Source organism: Phoenix dactylifera, chromosome 3 (assembly GCF_009389715.1).
Source record: "Phoenix dactylifera cultivar Barhee BC4 chromosome 3, palm_55x_up_171113_PBpolish2nd_filt_p, whole genome shotgun sequence".
Lineage (NCBI taxonomy): Eukaryota > Viridiplantae > Streptophyta > Magnoliopsida > Arecales > Arecaceae > Phoenix > Phoenix dactylifera.
Genome location: NC_052394.1, coordinates 2,599,002 through 2,616,325, shown reverse-complemented (window position 1 = coordinate 2,616,325; position 17,324 = coordinate 2,599,002). Strand labels below are relative to the sequence as shown.

At 38.3% G+C, this 17,324-nt stretch overlaps 1 protein-coding gene across 1 annotated transcript; it reads right to left on the bottom strand.

Moving 5' to 3' along the window:
- Positions 1-1,418: 1,418 nt before the first annotated feature.
- Positions 1,419-5,839, bottom strand: LOC103709007 (L-ascorbate peroxidase, cytosolic-like). The gene is made up of 9 exons (XM_039124264.1): positions 5,460-5,839; positions 5,173-5,347; positions 4,951-5,016; positions 3,112-3,160; positions 2,454-2,536; positions 2,263-2,342; positions 1,974-2,076; positions 1,811-1,869; positions 1,419-1,709 (listed from the first exon to the last, which is right to left on the bottom strand). The coding sequence occupies exons 1-9, from the start codon at positions 5,576-5,578 to the stop codon at positions 1,694-1,696; spliced, it is 750 nt and encodes a 249-aa protein (XP_038980192.1). The 5' UTR covers positions 5,579-5,839; the 3' UTR covers positions 1,419-1,693.
- Positions 5,840-17,324: the final 11,485 nt, after the last annotated feature.

Sequence of the window (17,324 nt, the reverse complement as noted above, 5' to 3'; positions counted from 1 at the left end):
AATCATGATTTGTGTTAGTTAGGGTTCATAAGTTTCCCTTTATTTAAGCGTTCTGACTTGTGAGAATTTCTGTTCTAGAATATTTAAAACCTTTTTAAATGGCTTAGCTAATCTTTTGCACCGAGTAGGATTCTCTATTGGAAGAGTCACGTTTTTGTCTCAATAATTCTCTATATTCCTCCTGTATTTTGTATGGATGGATGTATATGGATGCATTTGCTATAGAGGTACTTAATAAATTCCTTTCTTACCCAAAGAGAAAACATCACAAATTGGATCAACAGAGTCAACTTGATTCAACTTAAATAACTTTTATACTGAATCGAGACGTGGCAGCAGGGTCATGATAAAAAAAAAGGATTCCTATAGTTGTCTTTTTGGTAAAGCCGATACGTCCATATAGCTCACCAATAAAATGTCCTACCATGCTATCTAAGAATCCGGCAAAGCCATTCTTCCAAAAATTCGAGGATCAGATAAGTAAATAAACTCTGATCTGTTTTACAGCGTCATGCTGCAATATGGAGCTACTGAAAGATGCTCTGGCGATATTACAAGACCCATCTCAAATCACTGACTGCAGAAGCTTGATCAAACACTAGTTTGCAAAGTAGGCATAGCATCCAGGATTTAACAAAGTACTGAGAGCTCAAGTGCCGCAGCAGATACATATCTAGGTGCTGGTCAACGAGACCAAAAGGATAAAGTGGTACAAGGGAAGAACAGCATTGTCAAGAAGAGAATTGTCAACACTTTATAGGCTTAGAACTGAAGAATTTAGCTGACGTTTTAAAGCATATTAAATGCCATCTGCGCCAACGCCATCGTTGAACACTGTTGTCATGCTAACTTGCAAACCATTCCACAACCACCGCTGCATGTGAATTTAGTAGTCAGCTCAGCATAAGCCAGTAGATGCAACTAGAATATTTGGAGCAACCCAGCCGAATACACCATAATGGTACTAAAACTAATCGAATAGGACCCAAGCAATGAGTTAAAGACCTGATAGGCTTGAATAGGACCTTGAGTGAGAGACCTGAAAGGATTGAATAAGTGGGCTACCCTTCTGTCGAATCGGAGCCAACCATGACAAGAACCGTCACAAGGTTTAATAAGAATCCTACATTGACTAACAACAAAGAAAAGCACATGAATTCATTGGCCTGTGCTCATCCTCCTAATAGCATAGTAACTTAAACTTTGGAGCTGTAGGTCCGTGATACTCCAGACCATCTAACCATTAAAATTTTTTGAGGAAACTTCCCCCAAATTTATTGAAAAGAAATATCTAACCATTGAATATACCAAGGATTTTGAACTTTTAAAAACTAAAATCAGCAAGACACAGCGGATGGTTGCAAGGAAGATGATATTATCAGAAAAATCATGAATTAAGCATCACAAAAACTCAGGCATCAAATAAAGCACGAATACCACTGGAGAGAAATAGGATTGAAACATCAACACAGCATAACATGCTCTTGATAGAGAAGATTGCAACACAATGTACTAAAATACAAGCCAATGTTTCCAGCCAAAAGCAACATATGGTTGCTACTCACCAAACACCAACATTAACATAAGATATACTATGACCACTAGAATCATATTGCAAAGATGGTTCTCGCCATCATCTGCTTCTACTTGCAAGATAAGACATCGAAGCCCGCTGCATCCACTGATTCATCTTTTAAGCCTCGGCAAATCTGAAAAGTGCATATAAAACAATACACAAAACCATAAAGATCCTCTCTAGAGTACCGCCAAAACCTATATTAATTACTTTTGACATGCAACGAACACATACCCCAGCTCGGAGAGCTTCAGGTGAGCTTCAGCATAATCAGCAAAGAAAGCATCCTCATCCTGATTAACGATTAGCCAGGCCAACCATAAGAATTAAACAATCATTCCAGTGACTAAAAATATCCACAGCAGGTGCAGAACACACAGAAGCTAAGAATACATACAGCAGCATATTTTTCCACAAGAGGGCGGAAAACAGGATCAGTTAGAAGAGCCTTGTCAGATGGCAGCTGGAGAAGGCCTTCTTTCTCTCCACTTAGCAGCTCCCTGTTACAGCAAACATGCAAGAATCATTCTCTCCATACTGAAGCAAATGGATTGTTAAAATATGGTCATAGCCGACAGAGAGATCATTTTCGGCAATTAAAAAACAAATCACAATAAGTTAATTATCAGTGTTTTTTTTTTTATCAAATTTACTTGTGCAGTATTAACAAAATGAAGTAAACTTACTTGAAGTATGAGTTATCAAAAATAAGAGGATTTGAAGTCCAGGCTCCCTCAAAACCAGATCGCTCCATGTGGCATCTTCCCTGAAATATTCCGGGGAACCATTGTATTGTTTTACAAGAATTGAAAAGGAAAGAAACAACTAAGAATAAAAGAACGAAGACATTTCACATAATATACAGTCAACAACTTACCAGTGTATGACCACCAGAAAGTGCAACTATATCCTGGTCGCTCAGACCCATGTGACCAAACACGTCCCTAAGGTGATCACAACCTGAAAGATACAAAAGAAACAAAAAAAAAAAAAAACCAAAACAGTTTAACCCTTTCTGTTGAAACAGCAAGACAATCTAGTTGACATAAGGATGGTGACTGTCATCTATAACAAAAACAGCACATAGAACTGCCAAAGTAAAAGATAGTGAAGGCACAATCTTCAGACAACTGAAATGTATATCATTCAATAAATTTGTAAAGACGGTGCAGTTTGACCTTATCGAGTACTATATCATATCTGAATATATAACATCAATTCATGAAAAGAAACGAGAAATAACTTCCAACATATGAAAACAAGCATCTCAAACTCCATCCCTCCATACATCCTAACAAACAGGTTCTACATGAATGTGCAATAACATGCAGGATGGGGGCCTTCCTATTGAAGGTGAGGGTTTAGGTTTTGTCAAATCAGGTCTCTTAAGCATGCCACTTTGGAATCAATCAGTATGCAATAATGGATATGTTAATGTCAATGTATAAAATTGCTGCTTAGAATCATATGGACTAGAAGTCAAGATAAACAATGAATTCTTAAATATTATTTGACATACAATAAGAAAAACATACCCTTGGTGGCATCAGGCAGGCGGCCTTCCTCAGGTGGTTCAGACTTGTCCTGAAACAAACAGATGCCAATTATCAATACAACCAACCTATATTCAATAAAATAAAGAAAAACAAGAGAGCATGCACTGACAATCTTAACTAATCCGGTCATTTGGGAGGCTGGTATTATTAATTTCTAGGTCTCGTCTCTAGTTACCAAATAGCATTATAAGACCTCAAATGACACCAGCAGAAACATGGCAAAGTTATTTAAATCTAACTCTTGGGATATGACAGGTATAATAATTCGACATCAATTTTACAGTGTACCAAAGCCAGCCAACCAGACCCACAAGAGCCAAATTGACAGAGCACCAGAACAGGTTTGAGATTAACTAGTACACGTGATACAACAAAAAGACCATTACCCAATTATGGTTCCAACAATCCAGGGTCACGAGAGGGGTTGAGTGGGGGCAGATGTAACCTTTTGGCACATTTTGCACAAAGTGATTGTCCAAGAACTCAAAACCCATGCCATTGAGATGGTCAGCCTAAGCCTTTTTAGCACCACACCAAACAATGGCACCTTAATTTAAACTTTAACATCGCACCAAGCAATGGTCCCCTCTACATTCAACATACCAAGTTTTTCCACAAATTTTGTAATTTGAGTAGATCATTAGATCAACATGCAAGAGAAAAAGATAAGAGACCTGAAGTCAAAAAAAAAAAAAAGTTAAATATGGCATATTACAAAACTGTTATGCTAATAGTAAATAATGAATGACTCTTATATGCAGCAAGAACTTTTATGCAGGTCAAAAGCTGCAAGTTGTAAACATATTACACATAGAAGACTATTATGACTCATAAGAAAATCGATGTCACAATATTTTTTTCAAAATATAATTACAAAAAATATTTAGGTAGTAAGCAAATTTCTGGAATGAATTTGTTTTTTCTTTTTCTGTTTTTTGGTTGTACCCATAATGCCACCGCTTGTACATACGATGTACAAAGACTTCGAGTCCACCAAACCTTTCTTCCGCCCAAAATGGACGGACCCATCAAAATATGTTTATAAATAAAACTTAGGAAGCCAATTAGAAATTTTAGAATACCCTACATATTTATTGCAGTCAACCATTTAGCGTTTATTTTTCAACAAGCCACAAATTACATTTTATACATAATAAACGCAATCAATTTGAAATCTTGGATGATGAAATAAACTTGCCATCAGAATAAACCAGAGTACCATCTGCAGAACTATCAGCGAACCTAGTATCACTCATAGCATTTCATCTTCTTCAACCGGCCCATCTCAGGGCCTATCAAAAAGAACAAACTAGAAAGAGAAAGAAAATTAACTAACAGACCAAACAGCACCCAGCCTATTTGTGCTCCAATGGCGCGAGAGGGTGTCAGTCTGGGCGTCAGCCACAACTCGGTATTGGTCCAAAGTAAATCAAAGAATAGAAACATATCCACTAATTAGAACTTTAGAATATTTATCTTCGATTTCAAACATTCATCTCAAATCTAGAAAAGCACAATGATATCTTTACTTGTTGAAGGGTATGATTTGCCCCAATCAAAACCACTAAAACCAATATTTTCTTGAAATTAATTAGACATTGATTTCTTTTTTAGTTAGCTTTTTTTTTTTTTGCGCTAAATTTAGTTAGCTTTCTTCAATCTAGATAACCTATTCGGGCGGGGGGGGCGGGTGGGTCCCACAGTAAAAACACTTCATGATCTTTACCTACCCATCTGAGTCTAATCTAATCCAAGTCCTGCTACTAACCTAGATCCAACCATCGCTAACACTAGAGAGTGAGAGAGAGAGAGGTATACCTCTCTTCCAGGATGGAAAGGGATCTCCGGACCTCCGGTAACCTCAACAGCTACGACCCCAGCAAGCTGCAATTTTTCAAGCGAAACAAATATAAATAAAAGAAATCAAGAAACAATATATATATATATATATATATATATATATATATATATATATATATATATATATATATATATATATATATATATATATATATATATATTTCTTTCCAGAGAACGGACCTGGTAGAAGTCAGCGTAGGAGAGGATGGGGAGCTGCTCCTTGATCGGCTCCAGTAGCCTCACGGCGATGTCCAGCCCCTTATTTGCTTCGTGAGCCAACTCCGTCGGGCACCTCATCGTCCCAAACGGTCCGCCGGTCTTCGACTTCACGTCGTAAGTCCCAGCCGAGTGCCATCTATTTTTCACAAAAAAAAAAAAACAATCCACTTCTTTATTCTTTAATTCAAGAAAAAACACAGCAGGAAAGAAAAGGAAGAGAGCGACGGAGATCGATCGATCGATCGTACGCGATGCGAAGCATCAAGGGAGCGCAGTTCTTCTCGGCGATGAGGCCGCGGAGCTTCTTCTTGCACTTATCGACGGCCTTCTGGTACTCCTCGCTCACCTTCGGGTACGACTTCCCCATCGCGCTGCCGGGATTCTTGGATCGCTGCGCTTTGCACGAGAACGAAACGACCGGACGTCGGACTGGTAAAAACCGAGGCAGACCACGCTCGCCGGCCAGCCACCCCGGGGCCCATTTATAGCCGCGCCGCTCCTCGCGGGGAAGATTCTAGTAGGCCGGTCTCCACCGTCCGATAGGACATGACGCGCGGATACTATTTTTCTCGCGCACTGACGGCTAAGATCGAAGATCTGGAGGTAGACGTGTGGCTCGCATCGATCGGTAGCGGGATCACTTTTTAAGTGGAACATAATAAAGGCCGTTCAAAATGACGTTATTGCTCTCTTCGAACATTGGACCGCTCATTCGATATTTCCGTGAATGCAGCGCTGGTGTGAACGCGGGCCGGTGCCCGAAGATTCCGTTGGAAAGGGCAAAGGTAATCATTACGTGTGTGAAACGTGGCAGGAAATTAGTGGTTGCGCCGTATTGCTGATTGACTCGGCTCCAAATATTCCTGGAGCCACGTTGGCCGGTTTCCGGTAATTTAATTCGGATCTCACCCAGTTCATATTTAGGTTGGATTTTAGTCAAATTAGATTTTAGTTGATTGGTACTAACCCAATTTCAAGTTGGATTGGATTTAAGTTGAAAGGATGAACAAACCCAGACTAAGCCCAATCAGACTTAATTTTTGACCTGATTTTATTCCAAGAAGAATCATGAATGGTTTCTATTTTAATTGACCAAAATCTAACCAGAACCACATCTTGTTCTTTCGGCTGTCAAATTCTAGATGAATTGAAGTAATTATTGTTGTATCTCTTAACTTTCATCCAATTTAATTTGACTTAACCCAAGTTGTGATTGCATCTCAAGTACCATTTTGATTGGTTGGGTTATATGTCAGGTTGGATCGAGTTGCATCCACCTGGAACAGCTAAAGTAGCAAAAGTAACCTAAAAGCAGACCTTCCTACCAATAAGAGCAGGCTGCGTGGCCATATCTCGTGGCAAACATAAGCATATGGGCTACCCTACTAGGTGATTTGAATAACCTATTTGATCCTAATCTAAACTATTTTATAAGACTCAATCCATTATAAATCTATTTTAAAGTAATTTAAACAACTAGTATCAAGATATTAGTTGCTAAAAGAATTCTTATCCAAGATCATGACTAGACCAAACGATTCAAATAGAGCTCAAACCTTATAATCCAAGTCAGATTAAAGTTTTAACTTATAACTGACCCATTTAAAATTTGCATCGCAAAATCTAACCTACACTTGACACTAATTAAAAGCTCTTGACCCGAACCCGGTGCAAACAGGATCGGGTCGGCCGGATTTTTCGAGCTAGGCTAGTTTTCACCACCCCTAATATGGATGATGATTTCTCTCAAGAAAGAAACAGCTCGGGCCCCATCCAGCAGATAGCCCCAATAAGCTGGAACAAGGCGTCAATAAATTCTCCGGTGAGAGCTAGCCCAACCACGCCGGACTTAATGGATCAATCATTACTGAACATGGAAATCTTTTTGATACTTGGAAACTATTCTTCCACATCCATGCTTACAATGGCAGGAGATTTAGATCCTGTTATGCTAAGTGTTGCGTTATGGGCAGTTTAGCGGGAGGAATTATGTTAAGTTGTTAAAATTACCAATTGTCCCAAAAGCTTAAGCTTACGGAATGAGATAGATTTTGTTGGGGGAATAAGATTTTTCCTCCCAATGACACGAATGCCCCCGAGAAGCCGCACAATCGCCGACCCTGGACAGCCGAAGTCGGCGTCCGACCTCGGAACGCCCGACCTCAAGACATCCGGCCTCGAGACCTCCGACCTAGGAAAACCCTGATGTTCAAAGTCTACCTTTATCAGCCACCTACTACGGCCATGCCCCTCTGAGGTCCGGCCGAGGACCATACTCTGACGCCCCCCGGCATTTATTGCGCATGGCTACTGTAAACCTCCAGTTCACTCCACAATTAATGCGGATCTCCGGCTTACTCCACAATTAATGCGGATCTCCGGCTTACTCCACATTTAATGCGCATGGCTCCTGTCATCTACGGACTCTCAGCTCTCCACGGCAAGTTAGCCCAGCAGAGTCTAGTCAACCATGATAAGTCTCTGATCTCGGCCATACCTCCGACACCAATGCAGTAATTCGTCTGGTAGCGTGCAAGCCCAGGTCGTACGACGACCTCACCGCCGACATCAACGCAATGATTCACCTGATCGTGCGCCGACCTGAACAACATGCCGAGCCGTACTACGGCCTCGCCCCGTTACATCACAGGTAAACCGACCCCCGCCTATAAAAGGGAACCTTGGCCCCTCAGGTGGGGGGATTTTGGAAAAATTACGCATCCTACAAACACTATTCTTCTCCTCTCTACACTATTTGCCCCCTCCCTGACTTGAGCGTCGGAGGGCCGGCGCCGGAAAACCCGGCCACCGGCTTGTCTGCAGGCACCCCAGACGGAGGACGCCGCCCGCCGACGGATCGCCGCCCCGCCGTGAGGACCTGCTGCTCCCTCTCTCCGACCACCCCAGACGGAGGACGCCGCCCGCTGACTGGTCGCCGCCCCGCCGTGGTGACCTCCCGCTGCTCCCTCTCCTCGACCAAAGATTGCCCCCGGGTCCAATTTCCAGCAACAGATTTATTTATATATTTTATATTTTATTACATAAGTTGCGATAACATAAATTTGCATCTCATGTACCTTTCATACTGTCGTGATGAGATCCTGGCCAACTGTGGGGCATTGACATGCCTTCCATACTCTTGTCATGATCCAGTAGTCCCTGCTCACATTTAATTTGTCTTAAGCTTATGAATGTTCAACAATCCATGGCAGAAAGGAGTTTTTCTTCGTTATAATATTCTTTCTAAAAAATTGATATATAAGTATATAATATTTAAAAAAATAATTTTTACATATTTAGTTAATTATAGAAAAATGATACGTTACAGAGCAGTTTATGTTTGACTGAGCATTTACTTTCTCAGTAAAAAAATTGTATAAAATATCTACATAATCTTAATAAAGAATCTCATCCTATTCTATCGAAAAGCTTAATGGCACTACTGAAAAAAAATATTCTAATTTTCAGCTGGTAGGAATTGAACCTTTTCCGTATCCTATATAAATTTTTTTTTATAAATTGTGAAAATTTTATTTCTATAGAAAAGCTACTTTTTTACTTATTTACTTTAAAAATTCCAACCAAACGTGATTCTTTTTTTATTTTTTTGTTGGCCTTATTATTATTATTTTTTTCCCAACGAACTAAACAGGTCCCCGGTGATATCATCTCTACTACATAAAAAGGTTGAATTGCAGTCATCAATCCTTATATAAATCAGCTCTGCAAAAAAATAATGGAAGGATAACCTTTCATTTCCTTTCCCTTGATGCTACAGTAACAAATATTAGACACACATTGCAAGGTTCCTTCATATTTTTTTTTAGTATCAGATACAGAAGTTACTTCAGATTGTTGTTGCGGTTCAGTTCAACATTCTTTGTTATCTGAAAACAGTTGCATCTGTTGCTAGTTTTAATTCCTCTTTCTTTTTTAGGGAGACCATGATGGAGGAAAACCGTCCCGCCTCATTTCATATGTCCAGTTCCATTTCTTTGTTCTTTTTTTTTTCCTTAGAAAAATAGGGGGGAAGTGCAGCTCCTTTTTTTTTTTTTTTTCCAGTACCCAAGTTCAGCTCCATTTCGATTTGCAGGACTTTGGCATGCCCAAATATGCAAGGAAATGTCAACCAGCTGAGTCTGAAAGTTTCATTTAATGTGCAAGTAATAATTCATTTCGATGAAGTTAAAATTCTTTCTCCTTTTAAAAAGACTCTGGAAGATGTGTCTGAAGTTTCTTTATCGTGGGCAGAGCAAAAGTCAAAAGAGATGGCATCACTGAATCTTTTGATTTTAAGAATACATTGTCAAATTTGCTTTCTTTCGTTTTTTTCTTAAAAAAAAGACAAACATAGATGGCGGAGGGCAGATCCTAGGACATGTTTGGTTTACAGAAAAAAAAAATCTTACTGGAATAGTTTTCTAAAAAGTTGAGGCCTGACTATATAATATCTAAAAAAGTGAATTTTACATGCTTGGATGATCACGGAAAAATGACATATTCTAGAGTAGCTTTCGTTTGGTGGGACTTTTACTTTTATGAGAAAATTATGCAAAATACATGTTATTTCTTTAATAAAGAGAAAGACTTTGTCTTGTACCCCATTCTATCTAAAAGCTTAACGTTAATTTTGGAAAAAAAAATTATGCCAACTTTCAGCCCATGTGAAAGTGACTTTTTCATATCCTTTATAGATTTTTCTTTCCTATGAAGAGCTCGTTTGGTTCACGAGAAGAGGAAGGAGAAAGTGTGGTCAATGAAAAAATGGAGAAATGTCTGATATTTAGTTAAAGTTTTCAAAATAAAGATATAGAAAAGTAGTTTTTCCATTGGAATAAGATTCTTGTATTTCATGGAAAAGAAAAGTCATGTGAAATATAAGAAAGTCACTTTTGCATCAGGTGAGAATTGGAATATTTTTTCTTTCAAAAGTATCCTTAAGCTTTTGAATAAAATGGGGTAAGCATAACAAATATTTTACATAATTTTCTTAGAAAAGTAGATACTCAACCAAACATAAGCTACTTAGGAATATGCCACTTTTCCATGGGCTAGACGCATGAGGATAGCCTCAATGGGCTTATGCATGAGATAGCATCCATAGGTTGATGCGTAGGATTTTGGCAGTTTTAGACTGGGTCATAATCTTGGTTAATCCAAACCCGGAAGATAATTGATAAGAAACCTGCCAATTAAGTTAATGAAAAATATATGACATAACATAAGAACTGTAGTTGAACAATTGGTTATATTGAGAAATATATATAAGTATATATATATGCTTATTTGAAAAGACGATAATGAAAACCTATGTGCATGTTATTTGTATGAACTTTCTGAGTATTAATATGATATTCATTTTATCTAGTATTACTAATTGATTATTTTTATTACTTATGGTGTAGCAGTTTGGGATTCTAACTAGGCTAGAAAAGCTCATATTTTTTTTCTCAGTGTCACAGGAGGCATAATCTCAAATGGAAGGGATGTGGAGTTTGTGCAACCAGACATTAGTTAGTTATTTACTTTAATTTGCTGAAAATGATGGATGACGGAAAATTTGTAATTGAACTATTGAAGAATTAATGTTAGTGGACTGATTTAATTATAATTGTTGGTATGTGTTAATTTTGCTCATATTTCAAGCTTAGCATGGCCTATAGGGCTTTGCTCTAGAGAGTGTGCGACCGTGTTGCATGCCCGAACCTGGGGGTAGGGTTTGGGGTGTGACAGAAGTGGTATCAGGGTCGCCGCTTCACTCAAAAAATTTCTGCTCGGGGCATCTACTGCCACATTTGCATTCCTTAGATGATAATTGATTGTCAGATTATAATTCTTTAATAGTTCTAGCTATCTTCTTTGCCTCATATTCGACTCCTTCTATTTGGTAACTGATAGTCAGATCATAATTCTTTAATAGTTCAATCTATTTTCTTTGCCTCAGGTTCAACTTCTTCTATTTGTAACAACCCAGGACCTTACCTAAAAAGGTTAGCCGGAATGTATTATTTGGATTCTTTCATTCTGTATAAATACCCAAGATATACCTAGCGAATAACTGATATAGGACTAAATACACGTCCGCACGGGTCCTCACATACTCTCTCCCATTTAAGCTTTGACGTTCTTGTCATGCTAAGGGTCCAAATATATTCAAATCTAATCATAAGCACTATGATTGGCTCATGGTTAGCCTTAATGAGCCCGTGTTGTAGTGCCCCCTAGTCCACATAGGTTACGGGTCGGATCCGCTGTAATACCATTTGTAACAACGCAGGACTACACCCAAAAAAGCTAGCCGGAAGGTATTATTTGAATTCCTTGATCCTATATAAGCACCCAAGATCTACCCAGCGAATAACCGATGTGGGACTAAACACACGCCCGCACGAGTCCTCACAGGTTTTCAGCCCCATACCTACACCCAGAATAAGCACAAATAGGAGAACCGACAAACAAAATAAACTCAACTTAAGAAGAAAATTTACCCTTCCAATCAACATCAGCAACTCAATATGTCGCCGGCCATCTGCTACTTGATTGCCCTCAGCAAGCCTGTCGAATTAGACCAAATGTCTCTGAAAAATAGCTGATAGCAATGGTCAAAATGATGATCTCCAATGATGCAAGAGGGTTGTTGGGGTTGGATGAAAACAGCATGAATGCATTATCTAAAAGAAAGCTTTTGTAATCAAGATACATAAATAATGAAAAACTCTAACAAGGTAAGTATAGGACACAATTTTATAATTTCTTGCTGACTTTTTGAACTATGCTTTATATGAATTTGAACTGACGTGGATAGAGCCCAATTTGTCAAGCACAAACTTTACCGCGTTGAAAATTCAAGTTGTGGTCTGAGAACCATACCTTGAACCATGAATCCACATTTTAAACCATACGAGAACAAAAGGATATACCTTGAACAATGTGTCAAAAACTAGCGACAAGAAAAAATAAGCATTATTGGACAGTGGATGATATGGTCATATGACAACATGCACCATCATGCAAGGAAGGTACATAAATTTAGGGAGTTATGGATGATTTGCCTGTAGGATGGAACCATGTAGCAGAGTAATTGAGACTCCCTTTGTGTAGATGGGAAGGCTTTGATAGGTTGTGGCTATTCCTTCCTTCCTTTTTCTTTCCTTCACTTTAACAAAAAGTAGGGTCATTTAACAAAAATAATGTTATCATACCTCTTTTTGGTGACGATTTGGCTTAAGATATATCCTTTTATTCACGCATTAAGCACTCAAGCGTGGCACACAAATGAGTTTCAGAGGGTAATAATAAAGACGACACTCTTTAGGTCATATTTCTGTAGGATGAATGTTACTTTCGGCTTTCTTACTGTTAGCAGTATCTTAATCTTAGCCCCATATCAAGCCATGTATCAAGAATCCATGATTCTAGAAATTTTGAATTTTGAATTCAAAATTTAAAATTCAAAATTTTTAGAATCATGAATCGTTCATATATAATTTGATATGGAGCTGAGATGAAGATATTGTCAATACTTATTTTTATATTGGTATACATGTGCGCTACTTTTGGCGACAATACAGATCAAGATGTTTCTATCAGTTTATTTAAGCACCCACAGACAACATATACGAGAGTTTTTGATCGTCGGAGATGTTACAAATAGAAGGTAAAGTTGAAAGTCACATGAAAATGTTCTTAAGTATCATAAGATAGATATGAGACTGAAAAGATATTCTGTCCATCTAGCTTGAATGTTTCATGAATAAAGGAAAGAAAATGAAAGTCCAGCTCTTGACATTTCATATACGTGACAGGATGCAAAGTGCTACCAGCATGTTATAAGATCATCATAACTAGAAATGAAAGAATTCAGAGCATTGTACAGAATACATACCATGCAAGTCATAAGGAAGAGATCTCCTGCCATTTCTATCATATTACCTCAACTCACACATTAGGACCAGAAAAGTATCTGATTCTAAACTTAAATACAGAAAAATATCCTGCATCTTATACATTTTCAGAGTTTAGTTGTGTCAAAAAAAAATATGTTGCTTAGAAGAAGGATCCATCTTTATACCAAAAACAAAAAGACAGAGCTGCTTCAAAGCGTTTAGCTGAAGGCATATCTATTCACATCACGCGTTTAGCTGAAGGAAATTTTCAACTAACTGGATGTGAAAGTATGCAGTATTTTTCTCCATTTAGGTTTCTTTCAGATTTGAGAATGGAGGAAATTATCCAGCTTGATTTCATCTGTTCAGCTTCATTTCAGTTGTAGTATATCTATATGATTCAAATACGTAAGGAAATTTCCAACTAACTGGATGTGAAAGTATGCAGATTTCTCTCTATTTAGGTTTCTTTCAGATATGCAGGTAAAAGTCCCCCTTAAATAAATTTTGACTTCTTTGTCATAAAAAGACTCTGCATGATGTAGTTGAAGTTTTATGCTGGCTAAAGTGAAAGCAATAATAGCATCCTCAAACAATTTATAGTCTTCTTTCTTCAAGACTATCTCTTCTGAGTGAACATGTTTTGCATAAAATTGTATTAGATTTTCACAAAAATAAAATGATACCGCAAATCAAATTACACAGAGAATAACGAATTACTAATTACTCGTTTGATCTTACTGCTATCAAAGCAACTGGAAGTCAGAGCCATGACAAAAGTGATAACCAAGCTCCTAAAGACATCTAAATGACCACCTTTTAATTATCATAATCAGAAAGAGGGCGCCATGGCTGTCTTTGAGGGCCTCAAAGTGAGGGAGTCGGCGGCAAAGAAAAGAGTCAGGGTTAGGAGGCCAACAGTTGGGTGAGAGAGAGGGGAGGGTGGGCTGCCATTAGAGACTTACCACTGATATTAGTATTTGTAGGTGTTTGCATAATAATGCAAATCTTGGATTTGAACTAGCCTTGGCAAGCTGCCTGATGGAACTAGTTCAACAGTTGATGAATGCATGTTATTGCAACACGATGAATCCATGCTAGATTAATGAAATACTCCAACTCCTGGATTTCCACTAGTGATCTGCATTGGCAACATGGGCGTTGGGACAAGTAAACAAATACTTGTCCTTTTAACAAATCAGGACCTCACCCAAAATAACTAGCCGGAAGGTATTTTTTTTGAATTTCTTAGTCCTATATAAGTGCCCAAGATCTACCTAGCAAATAACTAATGTGAAACTAAACACACGCCCATGCGGGTCCTCATATACTTCCTTCATTTTTAAGCCCTAGCATCCTCGTCAGGCTAAAGGTCCAAATCTAATCACAAGCAACATGATTGGCCCATGGTCAACCTCAATGAGCTTATGCTGCAGTGTCTTCTAGTCTATATAGGCCATGGGTCGGGTCCACTCTAATACTATTTTATATAACCCAGGACATCATCCAAAATGGCAAACCGAAAGGTATTTTTTTTGGGGTTCCTTAGTTTTATATGAGAACCTAAAATCTACACAATGAATAATCAATATGTAAGGCTGCAAATGGGTCGGGTTGATCCGAGACCCGACCCGTCCCGACCCGCGTAGACCCAACCCGACTCCGAATTTTAGGACCCGCGGATCTGGGTCGGCTCCTAAAATTGGACCCGAATCATTTTCAGACCCGACCCGACCCGACCTGAATGGGCCAAGAGAGAGGGGAAAAAGCAAAAGAAAGTTTTTTTTTTTCTTTTTTTTGTGTGGGTCGTGGCACTATTGGTCCGTCGGAATCCTCTCTCGGTCCATTACACTGTTGATACCTCTGGTGTCTCGGTAAATAGCTTTTTTTTTTTTTTTCCTTTGGTTTTTTGGTTTCTTTTTTTTTTTTAACTTTTACAAGGAGGAAGTGAGGGAACACCGAACAGAATATGGGTCATGTGCCAGTTTTCTGCAATGGTATTGGATTTTGGAAGAAGGTCTGGGATTTTTTTTGTCCTCGTGAGAGGGGAGCTGGGAGACGCCAAATTCCGTCCAATCAGTCATATGGACAAAAAATAGTGTGATATGAAATTTGGCTTGTAGACCGACTTACTTAGTAAGTCGGGGCCATCTGGAGATCAATTGCAAGTCTTTCAAGTCATGGGTCACCCAGCACCTCATAATTATGATATGACTAAATTAGATTTACCCAAATTCTTTCCCAAAAATACAAAAAAATTGGACCGATTCGGATCCGAATCCGATCCGACTCGGACCCGGACCCGATCCGAACCCAACTCGGACCCAACCCGACCCGACCCGATCTTCAACCGGGTCGGGTCTAGGTCCAAAATTAGAACCCGAACAAAAAACCGGATCAGATCGGAGTCACCTAGGATCCGATCCGACCCGACCCATTTGCATCCCTATTAATATGAGACTAAACACACACCCACATGGGTCCTCACAGTCACAATATGAGAGACCTTTTGTGATTAATATTGATGTTCTATATGAGCTTAGATATCATAATGCAAATGGCAAGATCAAACTACTTGCTGCACTCAGCCAACCAAGACTAGTATGTAGTTAATGTAGAAATTCTAACATATGACTCTACTGATATACAAGTCCCTTAAATAAACATGTCTTTAGCCGATATATCACACACATTAATCTCGGCAATGGAGAGAAATGTAAACATTCTTACATATGCATCCCTATAGACTAATAACTAATATTAAGAAAAACATGTTGAAAGAATTATCACTTCCCTTGTTGATATCATCATGCACCTGGACATCCGACACTACACGTTCCCTCTCTTATTATATCCATGTTCTGCATATACACCTAACCTTTCGTACATGTATCCCTAATTATTTGAATTCTTGGTATTTATAATGAATAAAAAGAACAAAATGCATCATTCCAAGTTAGTATTTATCGTCAAGATACATAGATAATAGAAAGAAATTAACTACATGAATATTCACTTGTCTAGCGCAAGAATAACTGAGACCTCACATCTCACTAGCTGCCCGTATCAATTGCATCATCAAAAGGTCGTCATTATGTACTCCGAATGATTATGATTTATGGAATCTCAAACAGGGTGGTGGGGGCCAAAACTATGACCACAAAGTGAAGAGACATGAGGAATATATACGTCTATAATCTATATTCATATTTCGGCAGAATAATTTGGAACAAATTTTAAATTGGGGATTTTGCAAAGAAAAGCTTTCAAAAAAGATATCTATTTTGGACTTAAATTTTGTTTTGATGGAAATAAATAAGCCTTTACATCCTTATCCTTGCTCTTTAATGCGATGCATGAATGCATGCACATGTGCATCCTTGTTGATTGCATATATAATGGCAATGGATGCATACAAAATACAAGTTGATAAGCATGTACATATGTTCTTGCAAGTCGCCATATGTGTAAAAAAATAATATTCTTAGCCAAGCTATTTTACTTTGACATGTTTACAAATTTATGCCACTTTTCTCCGTAGTAAAAATATTACGATATTTCTATCAATACACCTAAGAATCCAATGATAATCCAAGAGTTTGATCATTATAGATGAAGAAGATATTTCTTAGATTCTTATGTCACAATATTCAAATTTGAGCTAAATTACTTAAGCTACCTTATGTAGATTTCCACAAATTATACCATACTCCCAGTGATGATATGATTCAAGATACTTCTTGTACGTATTAATATTCAAGATACTTCTTGTACGTATTAATATTCACATACAAAGTTGGCACGCACAATTTTTCACTGATGGAGAGAAAAGGCTCTGCATCGATCCACATCGGGCGGCATTAAGCCATTCATGTATTAACCTATATTTCTCATGCTATCATATGATTCAACATATCTGTATTAGTATTCACATACAAAATTGGCATGCACAATTTTTTAACAACAACTATAGTGCCAAAAGGCTCTGCATCGATTCACATAGGGTGGCATGAAGCCATGCACATATTAGCATGTAATTCTCATGCTTGCTCATCTACTTTCACCTCCCCTCTCTTCAAATTATTAAAAACTAGTCTTTACTGCAGAAAGATAAAAAAGAAAAAGTATATTAGCCTCGAGAGGGCGCATGCTTATCAAGTAAATACAGAATAAAAATCTGCAATGGCCTGAGCAATCACAACCACACCCATGCATCCCTCCGTAGGG

Bases quoted from the DNA above. Each gene is read 5' to 3' on its own strand.
- LOC103709007 (XM_039124264.1), bottom strand. From the start codon at position 5,578: ATGGGGAAGTCGTACCCGAAGGTGAGCGAGGAGTACCAGAAGGCCGTC. The intron at 2,537-3,111 runs GTATGTTTTTCT...TGTATCTTTCAG, and splicing joins CCTGCCTGATGCCACCAAGG to GTTGTGATCACCTTAGGGAC. The intron at 2,077-2,262 runs GTAAGTTTACTT...TTGCTGTAACAG, and splicing joins TTTGATAACTCATACTTCAA to GGAGCTGCTAAGTGGAGAGA.